This window comes from Bombus bifarius, unplaced genomic scaffold (genome assembly GCF_011952205.1).
Source record: "Bombus bifarius isolate JDL3187 unplaced genomic scaffold, Bbif_JDL3187 scf7180000008056, whole genome shotgun sequence".
NCBI classification, from domain to species: domain Eukaryota; kingdom Metazoa; phylum Arthropoda; class Insecta; order Hymenoptera; family Apidae; genus Bombus; species Bombus bifarius.
The window spans coordinates 450,546-475,292 of NW_022884421.1; the positions used below are offsets into that span (position 1 = coordinate 450,546).

Sequence of the window (24,747 nt, forward strand, 5' to 3'; positions counted from 1 at the left end):
TATAAAACATGCACATACATAGTTTTAGAGTTTTTATATTGTATAATTTGTATTTTCTACATTCAGAATAATATTTTATAATAATTTAACCATGAAATCAGAATTTATTAATACGAATGACTTGTATACGGAGTACATAACACATCTTTTACTGCAACTCTAAAAGTTTATTACATATGAAATGTTTATTAAATATTAAGTATGAAATTGTTTTATTTAATGCTACGACCTGTTTATTCAGTGTGTCATAAAATTACCTACGAAAATCCTCACGTTTTAGTACCTTCGGGACGTACAGCGTTAATACACATATATGTGTATATGTTTCATTTTTACGAGTGTATTACCAATTTTGATTTTTTATTAAAATTTTTTTTTCCACATAACTCGAATTATCATTTTTAACTGTATATATCATTTTGTGATATTTCTGACATTTATTGAGAATTGAAGTTCAAACATATTAATAACTTAAAATTAATAACTTAAGCAACGAGAATTTACATTGTTCACATTTTCAAACTGCAAATTTTTTAAGGAGCTATATTATTTTAGATAATACATTAAGCTAAATTATTAAATAAACGATTATAGATAAATACTAAACAAATTTTCGTGAATATTTTTCTCACATCACTGTTTATATATTCTACAAGATATATATAATAAATAAATATTAATATCCTAATAGAAGATTACACAAGATATAATCTCCTAAAGATATGTATCGAAATACAATAATTATCGAAGGTATAAAACCATCTTTTCAAAAATTAAATTTTGGTTTTTATAATTATAGTACATATGTATGTGATACAATTTTATGTATACCACAATTTTTACTGCATTAGGAGGGGAAGGATGATATTTAACGTTTAACGTAACGTTTAATGGCAGAATTATTAGCTACAGGATTCATTAACACTTTGTATTTTCCTAAAGAATTCATATCTTAGTCTTTTAAAGATATTGAATTGTAGCGGCCAAAATTTATCCGTAATCAGCAGTTTTGTCAAATCCTTTATACTTTAAAATAAAAATAAATTATCTTTAAATATATAATATAAAATATATCATAAAAATAATACATATATCGACATATTCTAGTATCTAGAACATACTGATCCTATTTCTATTTCTTTTCTGACAGTAATAGTAATCATTTTTCTGTCGAAGTAAGTACGAGAAGTACAGAATCGAAAATTTAATTAAAGGAAAGATGGTTTCATATTTACGATTCTTATGATACGCTAACGGATGTAACACAACACAAATATAAAGTTTCTTAGAAATTTGTTAGAAATTTTACACGGTATAAATACAATTTGTTCTATGTTTTTAATAGCTTTCAATGCCAATTTTCGTTGCTTCGTTTATTACGACTTTCTACGAATTCAATTTATCACAAATAGCAATAAACGTGTCAAACGTTTCATTTCGAACTTTTTAAATGCAATTTAAGTTTGCAGTATACGGTGCTTCCGATCGAAAGAGTTGGACAGATCCAAGGTTTCGTTCCTTTCACAAGAGCGGCAGCATTTTCGCTTAAATGCCGGCACGTCGCAGTAACGTTTCAAACTTGGTATAGAGCAAAATCGATTCTTGTCTCTCCAGCAACGGGATGGAAATTCGATGGCCCTGGTCACGTGCTCCGTACAAGAACGTATTTCCGTCTTTACGGTTGGCCCGTCGCACCTGTAAAACGATTCGTTTTCCGGAGGAATGCAACGGCCTATTCGCGACTGTATATCCTTTCCGTTGTTCTTCGAGCACTGTAAAAAGAAAATACGATGTTCGAAGATCGTTCGAAATTTCAAATATTCTAAAATAAATTCTTTTCTTTTCATCCTTCGCTATAATTGGCCGCTATAGCGCGTTATTAGCACACTGCGGATTTCTACGCTCATACAGAAAATTAAAAATTGCCAAAATGCTGAAGATTCGCGCGATACGAGAAAATATACAAAATATCCAAAGTACAACAGCCGTCTGTAACACTTGCTAAGTAAAACAATTATCTATCGAGCTTCTACTTTTTATACTCTCTTCACTGTAAATATATTTCTGTAAATACATATAATCTACAAAATGTGAAACTTAGTATATTGTTTCATCTATCATTTTGTTTTTGTATCTTTAAATATTCTGCATACTTTTTCAATCGCAGGTTGAGCTTTGTATCCCTTCTTTACTTTGAACGAATTAACTTTAGTTTACTTTAAACATATTAACAAATGTTCACGAGGAATTGATTTTAATTTCTATGTCAATGAACCATTTCCTGATTGTTCCTGTTTAGCGCTATAAGCTCTACGACTGTTGCATCCTATTTCTTTCAACATCCTCTTAATACTATCTACCTTGAAAGTAGATATCAGACTGTAATTTCTCACCGAGGACCAATTCGTAAATATCCAATGTCCAGGACACGGTATCCTGTTGCATTCTCTGCTGCTGATAGGCATAGGGCTGGTTTCGCATATCGATGGCTGTACCATCGTTCGATACACTTCCAATTCGTTGTTTCTATTTACCTCTGTACCATTAAACCCCGAACGAACGCAGTAAAGTTGTCGTAATTGCATACCAAACCTTCCACACGTAGTTGAACACGCTTCCCACGGACCTGGTAGCCACTTGAAAGTACAACTGTAATAAATCAGACAAATTGCTGGTCAACTTTTTGCCCGCACGTATCATACGTATGACAAGCATGGAAACGCGCGTTAGCGTTAATAAAATAACAAAAGTGCCGATATAAATAAATACGAAGCTGATCTTTTTCTTGTTCCTCCACGAACGTACAACCCTAATCTACAAACTGTATAAACGTGATACCTAAAGACGTTGCACTTCTCTATCTCTTGAATCGGTTTGGTTGTCAGTGGACATTTTCTTCGCGACACTATTCTTCCGGTTTCCTCGTCTTTGCAGACTATCATCTTCTGACGCGTACCACCGCCACAGCTGACCGAACAGAAGCTCCAACCTCCGAATAGCCATACGTATCTATCCTTTGCATTCCTCTCATCGCGATTTAGGGAATATTCCAACGAAACTGAGGTCGAGATTCCTCGTTGTAGTACGTTTCTCGGCACCACCACCTGCAAGAAGCAAAATCGTCGATATCGTTAAAGCCCGAGGAATCAACGTACGTTCACATACGAATCGAATAATCCAATATATCGTAATTATGGATCGTGGATTTGTCAGGTAAACTATTTCATATCTTTGTTTGTCTAGAAATTATGTAATTTCTTTTCATGCTCTATATCATATTATAACATTGCATAGAGATCTATCTCTCGCGATATGAATATCATTGAGGATTACATTAAGGATTTTGGATATTTTACTTTTCCTCTGTATTATGGTAATCGGTAAAGAAAGTTTGATTCGTGAGAATAAAATATCAAAGGTTTATCTCTTACCAAAACCACGACATCTTCGAACGCAGTACCATCTGCCTGTATAAAATACGTGTTATTACCGCGTCTCTGAACGCGAAAAGCAGCACCTTGTACGATCGTTAAATCTCGTTTACGAGAAGCTAGATTCTCCTGCACGTTGCGTCTTCTCCTACCGTCTCCTATCACGATCGTTAAATCATCCGATTGGAAAAGTCGAGAGCCAGCCATCGAGATGTTCATGTTCAAATTGTGAGCGTCGCGTGGTATCACAGCGACGCGTGTCACCTCTGAAAGAATCACGAAGCGGATAAGGATTAATCTTAATAATAAAAAGATGTAATAACGAACAAATTATTGATCGTAGAATCGACAGAGAACTATCCTGCCCCGTAACAATCTTTTTATACCGTTCGCGGATATTAAACGGATTTGTAGATATTATTTTTCAACAACGTTCGAGAAGCAATTTTACAATTGTGAACGATCGCGTATCGTTTCTCGTGCGTTAACGAGTCTTGCGTTTCAAAGTAAATTTCTACTTTTCCATTCGATCGGATTTCCCTAAACGAAAAGACCACGTTCCTAACGCGTTTGACTTTTACTTAAAAACGTTTCCTCGTGAACCGAACGAATATCAAAAGCTGTCGTTGAAATTCGTACTCCAAGGATCATTGTGTAGCACGTCGAAACAATAACTAAACGCTGATAAATATACGCGATAAGTTGATATAGAGTTTGCTTGGCGATTAATCGACTCGTCTCGCTGTTGCGCGTCAGAGGATTTAAATCAAAAACGAAGACGCGCAGGAGTTTCGTTGCTCCGGGCGAATTGAACTAGCAACTAATCGCTCCGCTCTCGTCGTTCCTCTCCTGTTAAACTAATTAAGGACGTCGCGTCCCTCTCCGCTTGCTCGACTGTCCGACTTTGACGGAAACTTCATCGCCACTTGCAACAACTCAATTTGAACGGTGACTGGACTGACCTCGTCGAAGCTTCCGCTGAAACTTGTTGACGATATTCTCGCAGCTCGAATTGTCACCATCGCACACTCCACACGTGTCCAACGCTTTCTTCGACCCTAACACACGGTCGCATCCCATCCGATGGCACTCACCCTGCCGAAGAAATTTCATTTTTCATCAGTAACAATTAGAACAAGGAGGAACTTGGACACGCGAGTCGATCCAGGAACGGTTTTCTCTTTCGTCGAAGTCGCAGAGAGACAGAGAGAGAAACGTGTTCGCGTCTTTTCTGCAAGTGCAGTTTCTTCTTCGATATGTACGAACATTTCTCGTTATTTATCATTTTTCACGGACGCTTGCCACAGGTAAATATCGATCGGAATAAAATTCATTCGTTCGAAGATTCGATTTGGACGACTGAAATGGTCGAGCCGGTAGAAAAGGGAAAATATACCGTCGTGTTAAGTCTATTCCGGATCTTTCGCCGAAATCGAGTGCCAAGTAGCGCAGATGTGATTCGACTGTGCGTATCATGTTGTGCGGAAAGTTTCTTTCGTTTTACAATTTCTTCTTTCGTATTGGTTTATCGAGTTACGTATCCAACGTGAATATTGTATGGAATCGATACGTATGAATTACGTATGCATATTTGTCGCATCGCTACAAAGTGGATCGTACATAGTTGGATAGAATAATATAAAACGACGAACGTTATTTCCTTGTAAAACGAAGGAAACTTTTCGGACTGCTGGATACATCGAACGAGAAAGTCGTATGCGCATTGAGACGATGGTTGTTAAATACCAAAGGTCGTGTTTCTCGAAGCCATCGTTTCACCGGATAAAGGCTCGTTCCAATCAAGGCGGTAGCATCGAAGGTAGATTTTTATTCCCTCAAAGTTAAAATAGTCGTCGTGAAACTCATGGGAAATGCGAACGTTAATACCCATATAGACCATAAATATTAATAGTCGATCGTTGAATTTCTCGCCTGGTTTTCAGCAAATCGCGTTGCTGCTACGCGAGTATAATTCCTGATGCGTTTTGACGATCTGTGTGTTTGAATATGTCGAAGGATACGAGGATTTACATAATTGAAATACCGAGCATGCCGAGCTGATCCTTGCTTCGTGGAAGCACACTTCGCGTCTACGTATTACAAACATTTTCGAAGCACGAACCTTCAACATCGCAGGATATACTTAAACTCCTTGATACAGCTTAGTTTCTGCGATAGAGCGTGCCATTCCGTCGCTGGAAAAATTACTTTGTATCTTTATCGACAGTTTTGACAGCAGCGGATTATTCTCAAGTACGTTCGTCCATGTGAAGATATTACAAACATGCGCGACTCCTCTAACGTACAAGTTTGAAGAATAACGCGCAATGCGTTATGAATGATACGCGTATGGGAAGCGCAAGGAGATGCTGTTAATTCGAACTGTTACCTTGTACGATCGAAGCGATAGGAAAAAAGGGGAGGATATCATAGGTCTGACAAAGGACAATTTGTCATTCGTCGTGGAGAAAAGCTCTCGTGAAATTGACTGGTTATTAGCGTTAATACGTCGTGTGATATCTGCTATTAATCGTTGTACGATTGTTATAGGTAATGATAATTGCGATCCTCTATAAAGCAGAAAGGAGCAGACCGTATTCGTCGTTGAAAATCTGCGATCAAATAAATGGTAGATTTAGCAGAGAAGGGAGAAGAAACGCGCAAAGAAATCTGACGATGAACGATTCGTATTCAAATGGAAGCAACAGATACAGAGATAAAATACCGTGTCCGAATATTCGAGTAACTGTACGTAAACTGTTTGTACTCCGACGAGTTCCGACAAATTGAGTTTTACCGTACTTTCGATCTTGTTATGGAACGTTTCACTTTACCTGTATACATATATTCGTGGATCCGTAGGAGCATGGCGTGCCATCGATCAAATGCTTCCTGGTGTGAAATATCTCGCCTGTCTCTTTGCTTTTGCAGATCAATCGACATCTCAAATTCTCCTGATCGGACACGTACGGCAGCCAGGTCACGTCGTTGTTGGATCGAACTCTTTCCAGATATAAAATATTACCGAGTTTGGTGCACTGTTGAGCTCTGAGGTCGACGGGAGTTAAACACTTCGGTAGGTCGCAAAGTCTGCAATCATCGCTGGCACCTGAACAATATTTCCCGCCGTAAGCAGGCCTTTGAACAAGAAAGCTGCCTTCAATAGTCGAGACACGAACGTTTTCTACAATATTCGTTTCAAAATTCTTCCCTTCGCTCCGATAAAATACCGAGACATTCTCGCCGTCGTTTTATCTTGAGTTTCAATTTTTCTTCGAATCGAATTTTAATCATTTTTGTAAAGATTCCGTTTGTAGCGTACCATTCACATCCATCGCACATCCATTGTTAAGAAAACGAGCGATTATTCGTCAGGGAATTAACGAATAATTAACGTGTTTCTCATTTGCTACTGAATTTTGAAACGATTCGAGAGAACTTGAATTACAAGCGTCGCTATATTAGGTAATCCGAATACTAACAAAGGTTTATTGCATTTTCGCGTTCGACACTGCACTCCTACTCCGCAAGTCCTCGAACATTTCTCCCAGCCGCTCCAAGCGCTCCAACCTCCGTCTCTCGGTTTATTTAGTATTATACCAAAATCGAAGCTCTTTCTATTCGTCGACTGACATCGACCGTTTATACACCACTGAAATATTTAGACTGTACTGTATATAACGTGCATTGATACATGATAGAATACTAATCGTGTCTACCATGGTACGTTACTTATTCCCTACTAATTATCGTAATTAATTAAAAAAATTGTTTCCTTGCGAGATAACTCTTTAACGCGTCCGCAGTGAGAGGTGCAACGAAGGATCCATCGCGACAGATATTTTTGATTAATGCGACAGTTATAAACGCGTTGATTAAACCGTGCTAATCGTTCATTTCGTTTTCATTATACTCGTCATTCATCGGTAGACCGCAGATATCGTATCTCTACGAATACGACTTAAAAAGTGGACTCTAGATAAACAATTGTTCCTGTTGGGTAGATTATACATTTACACCGTACACGTGAATGTGTGTGTGTAAGCGTTAGGGAGCGTCCAGGTCTTAGTCGAGACAAAAGACTGTCGCCAGATGTTAGAAGAATGTGGAAGAGTCGGTCGAGAACAAGCGTGCGTGTAAGAAGGTTGTCGAGGTCTTCAGAGTGTAAGATATATTGTATAGCTGTTGTGTGTGAAATAAAGTAAACGATTTGTATTTGCGAATCCTTTCTTTACCTTAACAGTTCCATTATTATTTATTGTTATTTCGGCATCCTGTGCGTCTTCTCGTCTGCAAATCTTTTTTATAAATGTAAAACGTATACACGTAATTATTAGTAACTAAGCTAAACTACCTGCTGTCGATTTACCTTCGAGTCACCGCATAATGTGCCCTCCAGAGGCGGTCCCTTCTTAGTCTTGCAGCTTTCGGACACGTTACTGTTACCGCACCACAGACGAGAACACGGTTCTGCCACATCGAAGGTCTTGCAGTGCTCGTAGCTGAATTCGATGGAAAACTCGTTATCGAAACGATGATCGGATAGAAACGAGCAACGATAATTCGCGTATGAAACGTACCCTTCGCCGAATTCCATGCGACACTGCTCGTCCATCGTGAACGTCTCGCGAATGGTGTCTCTCAGTTGGGAGAGGCCATCGTGCTTCGGCTTGTTCGACAAACAGGACCACCGTCTGCAAGTACCTATTTTAGGAGTATGTAATTCTAAGAAGGATATTCTTGCGTAGAGCGAGCATCCTTACCTCACTCTACGATGGAACTCCTTTTTTGAGCACGCGGACCAATAAAAATGATGGAACGTGGCAGCGACCATCGGTGCCATTACGCTTCCTCGAGATCCCTCTTCCTTGCACGCGTTTCCGGTCGTTTCGTCCCCGTCGTGAGTCAAACCTAGACTACGGGAAACACGTTTGTGTCGTTGTCGAAGCGGACAAAGAAATAATCTTGTTGGCGTTTGTCGGGGATCACGCAAGAGCGACTCTCTTGGTAGTTTTGCGCGAAAAAAACCGTCACAAAGCGTTCGTTGTCCTCGTTATCTCGTATTCGATCGCTTCTTTCTTCTTCGCACGATCAACTTTGTACGTTTCTTACGTGGAACAACGTAGGTTACATCGACCAACGCGCGAAGAAACGCGATTCTGTTCGAAAGAAACGCGTTCTTCGCTCTCGTACGTTCTCCGCGCGTTCATTTGCGAAAGAAACAAGAAAGAAGAAAAACTAGTAACATGGAAACCTCCTCGCTCTGGGAAGGTTTTCTCATACGGTAAGCGATTTTCTAATATTTCGAGATTGCAAAGTTGGATGCTTCTTTCTCTTTGGTTCCTTTAATTTTCCATTTCGTCATTCGTATCGCGCCATTTACTTTCGATTTGAATGCGAAAAATACGAGCATGTCGTGTATGGCATTTATGCGACAGCTAATGGAACCTTGTAATATTATTTCCTACGAGGACGGTCGAGTTGCGAGCCACGGTTTCTTTCGCAAAGTCAACACTCGCCACGAGTACCGTACGATGCGATAAAAAGAAATTTGATGTTGAGAAACAGGGTCAAGGTCTTTATTTAACTGATCTCCGTCGATCCGGAGGTATCGAACTCCTCTATACCGTGAGTTTACTACAATTTTTCTACATCCTCTGTGTAGCGAATAAGTATAATCGCAATAAGAATGTGCTAATGCTAAATATAAATATATAAATACAGTATCGTTTTTGTCTGAAAAGATAAATTAAAAGTAAAAACAAAACAAGAGGATCTAGAAGAAATTTATGTTACAAACAGATAGGAATTGCAAAGCTGCAAGAACGCACATAATACGCAAAAATCTATGGCAGATTCAAGGTACAGTACTCGTTGTAATATTCGGTTAAGATAATAGGTTTTTCTACCCAGATTTCATTTTTGAAATTATCCTCGTAAAAATACGTATTTGCATAAATACGCGCGGTACGCGGTCTCTGCATAAATACTCAGGCCAGTTGTAAATATTTCACTTTGCCAACGATATCCCAACATGTGGCACACTCACATGTGTGCTACTTCGTGAGCGATGATAAAGGCGCTGGTCAAGCCTTCGTCTCGATTTAACGCGCACGATCTCGCGGGATCGCATACTCCTGACACAGGTGCGTAACCGGAAGGACCTCCTATATCTAACCGCGTCAACCATACAGCAACATCGTGATTTACGTCCTTCGAGGACAGCATCTTTCTGTTCCATTTGTTCACGTTCTCGAGAGATCGTCTGGCATCGCCACGGCGGACCTACGACAACGTTTAATATTTTTTTCATAAAAACTAGCAAATATTACGAATATATTATATCTATCATTATATCACGTATTATATATTATATACAAATATTTGTCAAAGATAATAAATACATATGCAAGTAATCGTGTTGTTGATAGTAATCAAATGTAACTCGTGACGCTATTAGTATTTTAATGTTGCTGAAAAATGTTGAAAGTTCGCGGCAGCGTAACTTTTTCAATCGAAACGTTCGATAAAGTTGACAACAGGGTGGATTCGATACGAGAGAAGAATAGCAGAAAAAGAAAAAAGAAAAAAGAATTGCAAGTGTCGTATAGTGATACGTCGCTATGGTATTATCGTAGGTCTGTAACGTTAAATTCAGATTCTTAAGAGTCGAAAAAGGTTTAATAGCCGATTACACAGATATTTTGGATACACGGTAAATGCGATGTTTGTCGATAATTCGTGAAGATTGTTTATTTGGAAATTTGTTTCCAAGGGATCGTTCGCGGTTGTCCGATTTAACGAAATGGAACTCGTCGCATTTTATCGACCTAAAACGTCATGCGCAGATATTTTGACCTATATAATTTAGATACTATACTGTACAGATAAGTAGAAAATAAAGCAATTGACACTGGCATATGCGTATCTCAGATAGTTACTATTTTATCGAAATGATTCAATTTAATGGAAATCGCTTACCATACCGTCTCGTTTTTCCGCGTATAAAATCATTCGTACGATCACTAGAATCATGTTGGATTCGAGCGATGGGTCCATGTAAATTGCACTCACCTAGGATTAAAATACGTACGAAAATGTAACAGGCGTTAAAACGGTATTTGCACTCTTACAAATAAATTATTATTCAAAACTCTCGTAAATACGACGCATCTTATATAATTTTCCTATTTTTTTATTGGAAAATCACTCACTGAATCGGTGAAATTAATCGATTACAAAATTCCATTAGGATAAATTATTCGCTAAACTTTTTCGAAAATACGTGTAAGCTTTGAACATTGTAAACAGAAGATACAGAGCTTCCATCCGAGTACACGATCGAGATGTTTGAAAGCAAGTAGCGTACCTTAAAAATACAAAGATACGCGTAACTTTGCTCGATGTTTTCCAGTTGCTTGCGTACGTATGTACGAGAAGGTATTCTATATCTAAGTATAGTAGCAGAATTACGTTTGGTATTACTTACGATGTTTAAAAGAGCCAAGATATATTGCTGTACTCGAATTCCATGAAAATCTACCACGGAATAATCAGCAGCTATTCCAAGCTCTAGCCATCGTGGCGGCGAATCTCTAGCTGCTGGTCTTTTCTCTAGAAAAGTACTAATCGACTTATTTCCGGCGAAATTAGAAAATCTATTCGACTCGTTGATAGCTTAAACGCATGATTATTAAAAGTATAATTATTTGTAAGTATTAAAAAAATTATTTATATTTATAAAAAATTTATATTTATATTTATTTTTAAATTTATATTTAAATTTATTTTTATATTTATATTTAAATTTAAATTTATATTTATAGAAAAATTTATTTATATTTATATATTATATAAAAATATAAAGATATATTATATAAAGTTTATATATATTATATATATTATACGTTTATTTATATTCAAGTATTAAAAGTATAATTATAATTAAGAATAATTATTTCAAAAGTACAATTTCAAAAATATCAATTCGATATCACGGTGAATTTCATCCTGCAAATTTCGTTAAAGTTCTTTACAAATTTTGGTAAATTGTTCTATTTCTCTATTTTTTTACAGTAAACTAGGCAAGATAGACAAAGATTCGTGCAATGGATAATTATACAGGGTGGTTGGTAACTGGTGGTACAAGCGGAAAGGGGGTGATTCTACGCGAAAAAAGAAGTCGAAAATATAGGATAAAAATTTAACAATTTAAAAATGTTAAACATTAAAAAAATAACGTCAATCGAGACAACGATCTACAGTGAGATCCGTTATAACGAGACGCGATAAAGTGCGCGCGTACCGAGCGAAAATTCAAAGTCGATTTTCTCGAAAACGAAGCCTCGAACGAAAAATTTTTATTCTATATTTTCGACTTCTTTTTTCTCCTGTATCACCAGTTACCAACCACCCTGTACGCATATGTAACAGACAGGGAATAATAAAATAAATGATAAATAGCGAAATATAGATGGACGTGTGGAAGATTAAGCGAGAGTGGAACGCAACAGGGAGAATAATTGTAAAGCTAATTGTAAAATAAGCTACTCTTATATCGTAAGCTGTTATTATTACTTTCGTACAGGATAGATTGGAATATCAGTTTAATTTCTTTCTTTCAGTAATATTCGATATTTCGTTAATTTATTAGCCGCTATATTACAGGTGGTAAGTAGAAAAGCAACGATAGCACAAGAATAGCATTTGAAAAAATATTTGCCTTACTTGATAATCTGTTCCTTTGCCATTTAGGACCAGAAAAGTATCCAATTTCCTCGGGATTTACGTCGATCGATAATTCTTCCACTATCGTATCGTTGTATTCTGTGGGGACATCGTCTTTTTCATCGTACAGAATCAATTTCTCAGCTTCTGGGTATTCCACGTCGAAGACGTCACCGGAAAGATTATAAAATCCCTGAACATCGTGGCTTAAGGAATCGCGTTTCCTTCGTTTCGACTTTCTCTTACTTTCTCTAACTTCAAATTTATTCGATTTCCCTGTAACCGAATTATCAACGTTTTACCACGTTTGCCTGTTTTATCTTCCCTCCAGCTACGGCATATTTCTCAAGACTCGTCGCTGATCTCGTTACGGATAAAATGGAAAAAATAGTTGCAAAATTTCCGAAATCGCAAATACCACGATACTGCAACGTATCGACAACATACGGTGTCGCAAAATTGTGACAAGTTCGAGTCGTTGGTTCGTTGAATTTACACCACCGGTGATTAAACGTGTTACGCTTTAATAGCAAATTGAATTTCCCAGTGGGGAAAATGAAATTTTACGGTAATTAAAGTATCGCACTTTTGTAAAAAAAATTCCATTGTTTTCCTTTCCCCGCGAAAATGCAATTTTACGACGGACATTTCAGACAAATATTCCACGGTATCGTAAAGCAGCCAGCTTTCCATCCGTAAAAAAGAATGCTATCTATAAAAGTGTCAATGAAAATTGATCAAAGTAACGTCAAACAAACTCGTTTAAACGGCGAAGTAAATAGACCGATTGCTTTTAACAAAACCCGTATCGTTACTCGTAACCGTTTTACTTTTAAATACCAATCGGCGCTGTTTCTCATTAAAATTTCGATTCAAATCGAACGAGAAATACAGCGTAATACTTGGAATTTTCTATCGTTTCTCAACCATATTTCGCACGTTTACGTCGCATTCTTCGATTCATCGCGATCGCGACGTCAGATTCTTCGATTTCGATACAAAGACGTTTCACAGCTTTCCACGCGGCGAATTTAATTAAGAAAACAAATAATTTGTTTATAAACTGCCAGTTACGTGCCTCGAATTTCCGATATATGCAATAAATTTCATTGCAACTTGATCCAAGTGGGTCATAAAGTTGCAACCGTGTAGACCGTGCCGCGTAATTCTATTGCATTCAATTTTCCGCGTTTCCAACAATTTATCAAATTAGAATTTATCCGCGCATCGTACGAAACTTTCCGTAAAAATTGACTAATAAGCGCAGATATTTAGCTTCTCGTATTCGTTTTAATCTGTAAACGACGAGTCATGGAAACGATACGCTACGATGTATTTTCGATTTAGCAAAATTTCTTTCCATTTGATATCGACATTCAGATTGTATTTCCTTTGCAATAAATTAATTATATAATTAAATAAATTTATTGTTCGAACCGATATTAAGTTACAGTTCGAGTATACTTGATAAATTTTCAGACTCGATTTTCCGCGAACCTAAGTGGAAAATGAAAACGTTTTATCCTATACTTTCACTTCGTTTTTCCACAGGGATTCGCGTTGTTCTCGCTTTCAGACGTTGTTCGGTTGCATCCTGTATATACGGGGTGTCCCAAATTTAAACCGCCAAATTGTAAGGGATTGATTTACAGACAAGAAGAAGAAAGAAGAACTTTACATAATGTTCGTCAACGGACGAGAGTTACCTTTCTTTACAGAGTTACGAACGAATATTAACAGACAACGACGCGTTTTCCATCGCAGCATGCAAAGGTTCGCTGTATTATCGTGTCAGCGCAGTTGCATGTTTTTTATCATGCGGCAACAAGCCCGTGTCGTTAATAGCTACAACAATAATACAATAAAAAATGATTACCTAGTATCTTTGATTGGTCGTTGGAGAACATCGTCCGTGTGTTCGGATAGAAGCCTGACATCGATCGACCATGCAATTAATACGATCTCGTACACGCAGTTCCCAACAATTCGATCGAGTTCCAAGAACCGCGTGTTTTTACTCGTTGCGCTAGTTGTTCACGCGAACTCGCATCTCCAGAACAAACCTTCCGTTTTGCAGTTGCGAAACCGTAAATACAGAAAAGAAAACGCAGTTCTTGAAACTCTGACGAAACGCCGATAATACGGTGGATTGTCGCGTGCCGTGGAATGGAAAATTCGTCGTTACTTCTTTCATACATACGATATTTGTTCGTAACTGTGGAAAAACGCGTTTATCGATCAGCATCGTGCCACATATTTTTCGGTAAATATTTACAAAGCGGACGATCTCGTGGTATTCAACGGCTTTCAAATACGTTTGCCAAGGCCAATATTCCGAACAATTTTTTCCCGTAATACGCTTTACCGTCGCTCTGCTTTAGTTTCCGCGATATACGCAGAAATTTCTGTCTCGACGACAGCGATGATTTCGATGATCGAGCGGTTTCGCTTTTCTCGATATCACGGCTAAAGCTTTCCCTACCTCGAACGACCTACGACGACGCAAAGCTTCGTACGAGTCGTATCCATCCTGTTATTCGATACGTGAATTTAATTCACGGTAGCCTCGCTGATTTTTCTTCCCTGTACGAGTTGAGAATGATTATCCGAAATGCGTTAGGTCGGCATATATAAATGTACGGACACCAACGTCCGAGACGTTCGTCCATGCCAGAATGAAGCGTAATCGTAACGTAAATTGAAGCAAAGTCTTCCGTAGAATGTCACTGAAGGCAGAGCCGAACAACGGTAACGGGTACGGGAAACGTTTGTTCGAACTGACTTTGACTTTGGCGATATATATCTCAAATTGAAATCAGCTAATGGACGTTCGCTCTGTAAACGATTATCTCTTTTTCTTCTTTTCGCCTGCAGATTAAGCCCTCCGTGTTTGACGGTTTAAATTTGTCACACCCTGTATGCATTTGTAATTTTTACACGCATAAATATATATATATTCGTTTGTACTACGATTACCGTCACACTCTATATATGGTATTATCACATCGACGCTATCAGTTCTTACAGTATCACGATCAGAGTCAAGTTTAGAATAGAAGAACCAATTAACGACGGATCGCAAAGTAAGAAGCTTATAACATAATCGGCAAGGTAGTCGGTAAATCGATCGACCAACCACCTACATCCAATCGCCCAACGACGAAAGATGAAAAGCCATCGCGATAACGATCCTTCTCACCTGCAGGATTTTCCGGATTCACAGACACGAAGCTCGAATCATCCCTGATCGACCGCCACCTTTCGTTTTTCGGCTGAAACATCACATGCTGGCCATTCGTCAGTGGCTGAACGAAGAACGATCTCTGACCGATCGACATCAAAGCGTACACTTCCTCTTCGCATATCGTCACGACGACGAAGGAACTCGCGTCTCCTTCCAAGCTGCCTTGTCGAAGATCGCAGTTCGCTTTGGCGTTACGTCGCTCGGACTTGGTTTTACCCTGGCGCACCCAATTCACGGTGAAATTCGACGACAATATCAATCGATCGTTGGCCACGGTCCTTAAGGTCCAGTTGCTGATCTCGAGGAACACCGGCTCTCGGCGGAGATACTCGCGCCAAGTTTCTCGGTCTTCTTGGGTCGATCTTCTGTTCCGCGCGCTCGCATTCGGGATCACTCGAGGGTAAACGATCTCGTACTCCTGCAAACTTTGCAGAAAGTCGCTCATTCGCGACTTAGTAGCGATCGTGCCGAGCAGCCACGTGGCGAGCAGAAAACTGGGAAGTTTCGATTGCGTCATGTCTCGCGCGCTTTGATCGAAATTTCAATAGGATTTTCTGGCTGCCCGAAACTCGCCAGGCATGCTCGTTCACTCGCAGACGTAGTTATCGCGACGAAAGGAGCTAGTTCGTAGACCCGATATTCTCATTTCGTTTCGCCGTTTCGAATTCGCCGGTTCGTAACGCGCTCGAAACACCGTGTCATATAGACGCGGATGCGACGATACTCTCGCGATCTAACATTTTCAATGTCTCGCGCTTTATCACGTAGCTCGCGTGCAAGTAACGCGAAGGTGAATCGTTGCTTTTAATACACAGGGTGTTGTTTAATCGATCGTATAATGGAGAAGGGAACGATTCTACGGTATGCCAGAGATAAAATGAAATCATAGAATACGATGGTTTGGTAGGTAGTGCTTTATCGCGAAGATTAACCGTGAATACTTGCTCCACGTATTTATATCAGAATCTTTTTCAATTTCCTTCGATCGTCGTCTCTAGGCGTACGAAACTGCCTCGTTGAATTCGAGCGTTTCTCGATTTCCTTCGACGTCTTTCAATTTCTTCTTTTTTCAATCGTCGTTCGCGTTCTCAAAGCTGTCTTCGGACAGAATTCTTAGAACGACTTCCAATTCCTTTCGATCCCTTTCGATTCGTCCAACCGTTAAGCTTCGCGAAACTGTTTCGCTAAACTCCTTTTTCCACTGTACTTGCGTATCGTAACAAACTCGTCGACGCGGTAACTCGCGTCGATTAACGATTCACCAGCAGTAAAGTAACCGGGAATGCAGCAAACTAGTAGTCGGTAGAACGAAGCGGAACGTAAGTGGAGCGAGCGATAAGAGCGATCGCGACAATCGCACGCCTCGCCGTGCGATTCCCACGCGAACGAATCATCAAATTCGAGCCAAAGATTCTCTCACTAACTGGAAGATTCGCGCCAATATTTTCCACGCGCGCGTTACAGAAATTCGAAGGACTTTCGCGAAAAGGACGGAAAGATGAGACGATCGATCGGATCTTGGGTCGATCGCGATATCCCGGACAGAACGTTTCGACGAGAAAGCGGAGTAGACGCGACGAAGGGGCGTCGTGCAGCGACTGGCGGCCAATTTATTCACCACGTGCCATAGGAATTTAATTTTCTTTCGCGCAGGAACGATCCACCATGGCGGAAAGTAGAATATAATTAATTTCGATCTCGTGTCGATCGCGACGTTCCGGATGGAACGTTTCGCCGAAGAGGTGGAGTAAACGCGACGAAGGAGCGTCGTGCAGCAACCGGCGGCCAATTTTTCCACCACGTGGCACCACGTGGAAATTTAAACGTTCCCCATGAAAACGATGCACCATCGGCGAAAGTAAAATACGATAATTAATTGGACGTGCAGTCGTACGCGATATTCCGGACGAAACCTTTCGATGGAAAAAGTGGAGTAAACGCGACGAACGAGCTTCGTGCTACGACTGGCAGCCACATGGACGGAAGAACGCGGCTGGAAACGCACGCGAGTGCAGCGGCGAATTGTGCGTAAGAGTAAGCGCGAACGCGAGACTGGAAAAAGCACCAGCGCTTACCGCCCACTGAAGTTCTAATAATGGCAGCTTTATGTGCAATCACCGAGAAACGAGGATGCCGGCGAACGCATTGTTCGACCCCGACCGAGACGATTTAACAAGGGCCGAGGATTTCATCTTGAACGTTGCACTCGCCCCCACCAGAATTCTTCGCTTTCCCTTGAACCGCGAACTCGAGAATATCATATTCGGTAAGGCGATGAATCTAATGAACGGGAATTAAATCTGTTCCGACAGCTTCCTTTGCCTGGATGAAAGAATAAGTACGAGAGATAAATTATGTCAGATAATGCACAGTGACTGGCAGAAAAGTCATATCTACTTACGTATATGAATTCTAAGTAAAATTTACATTAAACGTTCTTTTGCCTATTACACAAACCTTTTTCTATTCTACGACACCTGTTACGCGTTTACTCGTCTCGTCGATTATAATTCAGTTTTATAAAATTACAGCTTTCTCGCGCCGATTTATTCTTCGAATTTTCTTCAGGGCTTTTGATATTTGCGATGCTCGGTGCGCGGTGGCTGTGCAGCTACAGCTAACAATATCCGATATATCATCAGTATCTTTTAGAATGTTATACAGTGGCTGTGAAAAGGTACTTATACGCATTAGGTTGTCCCAAAAGCTTCTTTCTCGTCTTATAAGGAAATAACGAATGCGCAACATTTTGTATTTTATTATTATTATTGAATTCTGTATGAATAAAATAAACTGGATTCTATTACTGCGAAATAGATCGTACATAATTCAATAACATAATATGATACAAGAAATGTACATTTGTTATTTCCTTACAAAACGAAAGAAACTTTTGCGACAACCTAATGCTAATCTCTATCTTCTCAAATCGCACAAGTATTTTTTTTTCATCAGGCGCTACATTTCACTTTCAACTAGTGTCGATAGTTTGTATTGTAGTCGTAGTTGTAGTAGTATAATACTATCGAGCGACGCGAAATTTATCTGTCCATCTGCATAGTGGGTGGTTTTCGACCAGTGCTTTAAGTAATTTTCCACTTTATCCATATTTTTGCTTAGATTCTGCTTCGTTTAAAAAGATTCACATGTATATCGATGTGAAAATTATTGGAGGATATTCTAGGAACTTGCAAGAGTATTCAAGAATTTTTGAGCACACTTTTTAAAACACGAGAGAACGTAAACAGAAATCGCACGATCCTAAACGAGCCAGCGTGTAAATGTCAGTAAAGGTAAGGTTTTTGCAGACAGAGGACAATTAGTATACTTTCGATTAATATAATCGATTAGCATGCTGGGATAAACACAATAGTAGAAATAATATAGAAATACTTTTTGTAGCCACTGTAAGTAGCTCTCGGGTACAGTATTGTTCAAAAGTAGACAGCCGCTTGATTACTCTTGGCAAAATGTACTTTACTTGCAAGATTGCGTAAATGGACTGTAAAATTTCATAACAGTTAAACGTAAAACGGACAACAGCCTACGTTTTGTAAAATGGTTAATCGAAATTAGGAGATAAAGAATTTCAGATAAGTAAGAGTAAAAAAGAAGAGAAAGACATTTGTGATTCTCTTATCCATTGATAAATCGTTGTTTGAATAATTGCTTCTTGGAACAAAAAATATTTCTTATTTACGTTTCACACGACGAGACGAATGGCAACGAACGAGATGCAAAATGAGAGATGCTTAGCATCGAGGCATCGCGTGTGGGCGATAGATTAGTATGTCTCTTCAGAAAGAAATTACATTACGCTTAACGACGATCGTTATTCTTTCTTAGAATGGTTTTATTTCCTCTTAACAAGGCGACGTCGTCTCTCGTCTTCTACGAAAAAAAAAAAATTTCATTTTCTCTCTTAGTTTTCATTACACGATACGCCATCGCACGATAAATCATATTCCTTTATTCACGGTTGTGGAAATTTAATTCAGACTGATTCGTAGAAAGAAACGTGTGTTTTCCATTGGAACAAGACCCTAAATTCCGTTAGAACCTTGCAGAAATTTAAGAACTTTGCGATCTTGCGTTTGGCGAGGTCGGATCGACGTTCAACCGAAGCTCTCTTGACTTCTCTTGACTTCTACGAAAACGATAACACGCAGATTTCCAGGATGCTGTTGGAAGAACAGAATGCACGAGTATAAACTGAATGCTTTCATTTAGGCTACAGGCTAACTACGTTAATTGGTTACAGCTGTAAACGCGCTGGTATAAGTTATATAGTTTAAGCGATTTAGTAGATACCTGATCTCACGTTTCCCTGTTTCCAGCGAAATTTTAGTATTGTAAGCGGAATGCGGATGTTTGTGCGTTTGAGAGAAATGTGCATGTGCGAAAACGTCCGGGCTGTACACTCTTGTTCACGAGTATCGAAAAATATGCCGATCGTTAAAATTGTTCGCTTCCTGCAAAATAATCAAAATAATTGGAAATCAATCGGAGTTAAAATTAAAAATTAAAGTAAAATAAAAAGAGAGTCAAGATATAATTAATAAAAGAATATCGTACAAAGATCGTACGAAGGAATTTAAATAAAAGTTGTGTACAATTTTCCAATGTCGTGTCCGCGAGAAAATTCCCATTGTATTAGGTTTTCCCAGAAGTTTCTTTCGTTTTATAAGAAAGTGATAGATGCACATCATTTTTTGTTTTACATTATGTATTACAATTTTGTTCTATTAGTAGAAAACGGATCATAGAAAATTCAATAAAATAATATAAAAGAAAAAATGTTGCGCATCTATTATTTTTTTATAATACAGACAGAGACTTTTGGAACAACCTAATATGTTTCTTATCAACATCCTTGGGAATGAAGTAAAGGATAATGGAAAAATGGAAATCGATAAAAAGTATTTATTATTATATCGAGATTAATCAGTTCTTTTTTCTTTTTTTTTTAGAAAAGCTTGTTTCTTTGTACAATTTATTGGTAGTGTATTGCTATAACAATTTTTCTAAAATTTACAATTTAAATTACATCGGTTCGTTGAACGATCGAGTAATAACTTAGCAGTGTTTTAAATTTCATTCTCGTAGATTTATGAGAATTATGAGCATCGTATTCTCAAGAACATCCCCTTTTTATATTATCAATTGTTCTTTGATTTATCGACAGTAGAACGAGAACATCGTTATTATTTTCTTATTTCTGAGCTTCGTATTATCGATTTTCGTCGTAATTTTATTGACTTATTAATCAATATTTATCGTAATATTATTATGAAACGCATAACGAATGAAACTCCATGTACACATTTACAAAATGAGAACAGCATTTTCATTGGCAATGCGATAAAATCTTGCGTATCGTGTTGTGGTGTAATATTACAGTGTATGTTACAACGTATGTATAAACGCGTTAATGGAACCAATTATTCTGATCGGCGACTAAAATGATTCACGATCGAGTGTTATTTCTGCAATGTCAGGACGGATACATGATAATTGTTAATGTAATTTGTAATACTAAGGCTAGAAACAGATCGATCCCTTTTATCGTCAGGTCGTTCGCAGCACCGGTACCGATATTGCAAAACGATTGCTCGCAGCAAGTGGTGCAAGCGGAGAGTTTCGTTCGTTCACCGACCACTATACACCCGGAGTCGCATTTGTTAGTACACTTTCTCTCCACCGACCAAGTTTGTGGACTGGACGTTGAATCTTCCGTGCTGGTAGTGTAAGAAAATCGCTTTACCTGAAGAGAGAGAAGCAAACGTGAAAGGAATATTTGCGGATTTTAAACTTTCACAGTGTTCGTTGTACGACATGTGATAGCAGATCGCAACTTGATACTATGGCGCGAAAAGAGAAGAAAGAGAACTAAAAAGAAAAGACGAGAAAGAATTGTACGTGTGCGTAAATACTAAAATTAATCCGAATATTTGCAACAATCGCTTGTTATACTCCGTATGACATTTCACATTGGAACTTGTAACGAACACGAGCGAGCGTGAACGTAACGTATTTTTAGTCAAGGGAATATCAATTTTCAAACGCAAGAAATGTCACGGTAATATTTTCCGGATTATCTCGTATCATTTCCAGAGAATACGACTCGTTCAATGTTTATTCGGTCGACTAATAGCGATTACAGGTTTCGTCAAATTTTTACCGTGTATGTGCAAACTGTACGATTATACCATATCCAATATCATCGTTGATTATCAATAAATAAGAAGAACAAATAAAAAATTGCATTTGTATATTCTCTCAAATGTGTACACCATGTACATATATGTTTCTACGAAGCGGAAACAATTTCAATAAAGAACGCGATTATTATGAAACTGAATCAATCGACTATATTGAACATTTCCAAACACTAAAATTGCGTTACGTACGAAATGAAACTGTGGCTCTATCTTGAACGGTCTTCTCTCGCTCTCGCGTTCACGATAACTAATATCGCTTCTAGCTAGTAGCTGTTTGCTACGTTCTGTTTGCTTTAAAAGCACGCGACCGAAGCAAAATATCAAACATCTGTTGAAACACGTGCGCGCCCTGTGTATAATCAACAAGCGTTTGAATCGCTGTTGTCATTTGTCATTACCATACAGGTCCTTTTGTCACCAGTGCACTTGTGCCCGAAAGTGCTGAAGTTTCCGGTCAGATTGGCGCATCTCTCTCCATCTTCCATCGTATCACACTGATGACACCATAAATCGTTTATTCGTTCCGATGCCGCCTGAGTTCGATGTTTCGTAGTTGACAGTTGCCCTGATCATCGAACACAATCAACCGACAAATACGTGTTAATTAATAGAAATCGTGATTTATCCTAGATTTCTAAAGATTATTAAAATCGAGCTAGTAATCGGACGTAAGACGTTGGGCAAATCGTCGTCTTCTGTTTTGTCTTTTATTTTTTAGAAATTTCTTACTCTTTGTCGATGTTAATGTTTCGTTAATTCTTCTACTTTTTCCTTTTTTTCTTTTTTCAAACAAACGTGTCAGATTTTTGTACATTTTTGTAAAAGTAAATGGATACTGGTCTTGACATTTAACAGATACATCGACAATATGCGCGAGATGAAATTTAGTCGCGTTCGTTGACGAGGTCGCTAGGAAGATAGCGGAAAGGGATATCGTCGAGGAAATCGTCTAATAAGGCGAAACATCGGTTTAGGTTTCTTATTTACAACGGAATTCTTCGGACGTTTAGCTTTTTCCTGCCTATGTAAATTCCTTTTTCGGTCGAATAGCGTTTCTAACGATATTTTGCCAAATTTTTCTGCTGTCCTTGTGATACGACCCACGGTAACACTTGGCAAGCAAAATATCGTAAACGTATCTGGAAATTACGAAAAATTTATTTCGATTTATTTCAATTAAACGTATTCCGAGAGCATTCGACGATTTCGATTTAAGGCGTTATTAATGCTTATCCGGACTACCTTTGACAGGTAATCAACGAAATCATACACAGGTACTTAACAATACCTATACAGTTATAGAAGATATTTCCAAGTTCGGAAAAACGCTTGCACGCACGCTTGACCAATCGTACCAATCCCCTGGACTTTCAGCTTCTTAACAGATTGGATCATCTCCGAAGACTTAAACAGACGGTATACGACTACGTTTGCATCTATACGACGATTGGATCTACGCAAGACTACAGATTCGATATGCACAAAATATTCTATGTGTATTTCACGAAGTTAAAAATTCTACGTATATTGCGCTGTTTTATTTCATATCTGGTTCCAATAGAATAAAGTGGATTAAACGTAATTCAATAAAATAATTTAAAACAAAAAGTGTTGTGCATCTATTATTTCCTTATAGGACGAAAGACACTTTCGGGACGATCTGATGTTAAAAATTCTCCGTGAGAATCGATTGTAATATTCTTGCTGTTAAAAAAAAAAGACAAATAGATGTATTTAGTACGAATTATTTATTTTATCCGTAGAGAAGTAAAATATGTATGCGATAGTTTGTAATAATTCGTAGAAATATAGGCAAGACTGTAAATAAAAAAGGCAGACTCGAAATGCTAATTCATCGCGAAGCTTATGACGAAAGAAAAGTCGATTGAATGTACCGTGTACAATGATCGTTGTTTACACGATTCGTAACACAAATGGCTAAGACGTACGAGCGAAGGCTTCAACAGGTGCACTTTCCTCTGTATGCAGTCTATATGTAGAGGAACATCTTCGCTATAAATAGACGAAACATCGTTCCTTCAGACATCTAGTGAAAACTCTCTCAACGAAACACGCTCCTAAAACGCAACTTGCTCGTAAAACAAGCAGGGCCATGTAACTGAAAGAAACCTCGAGAAAGAAAGAAAGAAAGAGAAACTTCCATCTTCCATTACAGAAACAATCTTTGTTGAAAGAAGAATTCCTCAAATTAAAAATTCTCAGAGACGAAATACCGCCGTTGTTTATCCTGGCAAATTATCTTCCGTCTTGAAAACTCGTCACCCGTGAAAAGCACTTGCAATTTTGCTGTTTAAACTACAATTTTAGTGAAAACTAAAACATATTCGTAAATTTGAAGACGTTTCTACTATTTGGAAGCCAGGACTAGGTAAAACGAACGGACGAACGGAAATCTAAATAATTATTATGGAAAAACCATAATACAGCGTGAACGAAGTAGCTGTTCTATTCTTTCTAACGCATTTTAGTCGCATTAGTCGCAACGACTAACTAACTGGTCAACACACTGTCGAGACGATCAACTTTGGTATTCCGATCGTATCGACGTGAAAATCAGCGTGACGAACGAGGCGTAACGATCGACGTTTTCTTCTCTGGCAAACACCGAAGATGGGCAACGCGTATCGGCGAATTTCACAGAAATATAATTTGACTGGTGGCGAAACGTGTGAGAAACGCGTCGAATTAAAGAGGCGAAGGTTCGAGCGGCCAGACAAAGCGAGTAAAATGCGAGGCTTACCATTGACGCTTACGACGATGGAGATGGACGCGACGATCAGGAAGCACGTGACAGCGGCACATGTATCGGCCATGTTGATAACGTACAGCGCGTCAGATTCGAAAATAAATTCGGCTGTTTAAATCGCGATCGGCTGATGTTCCTGGCGCATTGATCGCATCCTGGTGTATCGCCGCGAGCGCGTTGCAACGCGAAACGAGTGGATTTGGGCACAATAGACAGCCATATTGAGAATAGCCGGAGTCTGCGCTGGATGGGTGGTACGCACAGCTGCTCTAGAAACCTCGAAGCCCAAGGAAAATCAATATCCATGACAGCCGGAAGGTCCTGTTCGTTCAGCGGGAACCTTTGACGTCAAAGTTT

The 24,747-nt window shown here is 38.6% G+C and overlaps 2 protein-coding genes across 2 annotated transcripts; both read right to left on the bottom strand.

The window, feature by feature from the left end:
• Window positions 1-128: 128 nt before the first annotated feature.
• LOC117208095 (A disintegrin and metalloproteinase with thrombospondin motifs 18-like) lies at window positions 129-16,307 on the bottom strand. The gene is made up of 15 exons (XM_033448954.1): window positions 15,358-16,307; window positions 12,159-12,434; window positions 10,921-11,045; window positions 10,413-10,505; window positions 9,481-9,716; window positions 8,195-8,347; window positions 8,012-8,125; window positions 7,801-7,933; window positions 6,914-7,083; window positions 6,266-6,569; window positions 4,394-4,526; window positions 3,432-3,697; window positions 2,839-3,104; window positions 2,394-2,649; window positions 129-1,772 (listed from the first exon to the last, which is right to left on the bottom strand). The coding sequence occupies exons 1-15, from the start codon at window positions 15,917-15,919 to the stop codon at window positions 1,458-1,460; spliced, it is 3,402 nt and encodes a 1,133-aa protein (XP_033304845.1). The 5' UTR covers window positions 15,920-16,307; the 3' UTR covers window positions 129-1,457.
• A 4,071-nt stretch (window positions 16,308-20,378) lies between these two features.
• On the bottom strand, window positions 20,379-24,537 carry LOC117208135. Its single transcript, XM_033449024.1, has 3 exons — window positions 24,385-24,537; window positions 22,022-22,188; window positions 20,379-21,166 (listed from the first exon to the last, which is right to left on the bottom strand). The coding sequence occupies exons 1-3, from the start codon at window positions 24,455-24,457 to the stop codon at window positions 20,897-20,899; spliced, it is 510 nt and encodes a 169-aa protein (XP_033304915.1). The 5' UTR covers window positions 24,458-24,537; the 3' UTR covers window positions 20,379-20,896.
• Between the last annotated feature and the right edge of the window lie 210 nt (window positions 24,538-24,747).

Bases quoted from the DNA above. Each gene is read 5' to 3' on its own strand.
- LOC117208135 (XM_033449024.1), bottom strand. From the start codon at position 24,457: ATGGCCGATACATGTGCCGCTGTCACGTGCTTCCTGATCGTCGCGTCC. The intron at 22,189-24,384 runs GTAAGCCTCGCA...TTCGATGATCAG, and splicing joins CATCGTCGTAAGCGTCAATG to GGCAACTGTCAACTACGAAA. The intron at 21,167-22,021 runs GTAATGACAAAT...CTCTCTCTTCAG, and splicing joins GTGACAAAAGGACCTGTATG to GTAAAGCGATTTTCTTACAC.
- LOC117208095 (XM_033448954.1), bottom strand. From the start codon at position 15,919: ATGACGCAATCGAAACTTCCCAGTTTTCTGCTCGCCACGTGGCTGCTC. The intron at 7,084-7,800 runs GTAAATCGACAG...TAAATATTTCAG, and splicing joins CATTATGCGGTGACTCGAAG to TGGTGTATAAACGGTCGATG. The intron at 3,105-3,431 runs GTAAGAGATAAA...TGCTTCTTGCAG, and splicing joins TCGAAGATGTCGTGGTTTTG to GTGGTGGTGCCGAGAAACGT.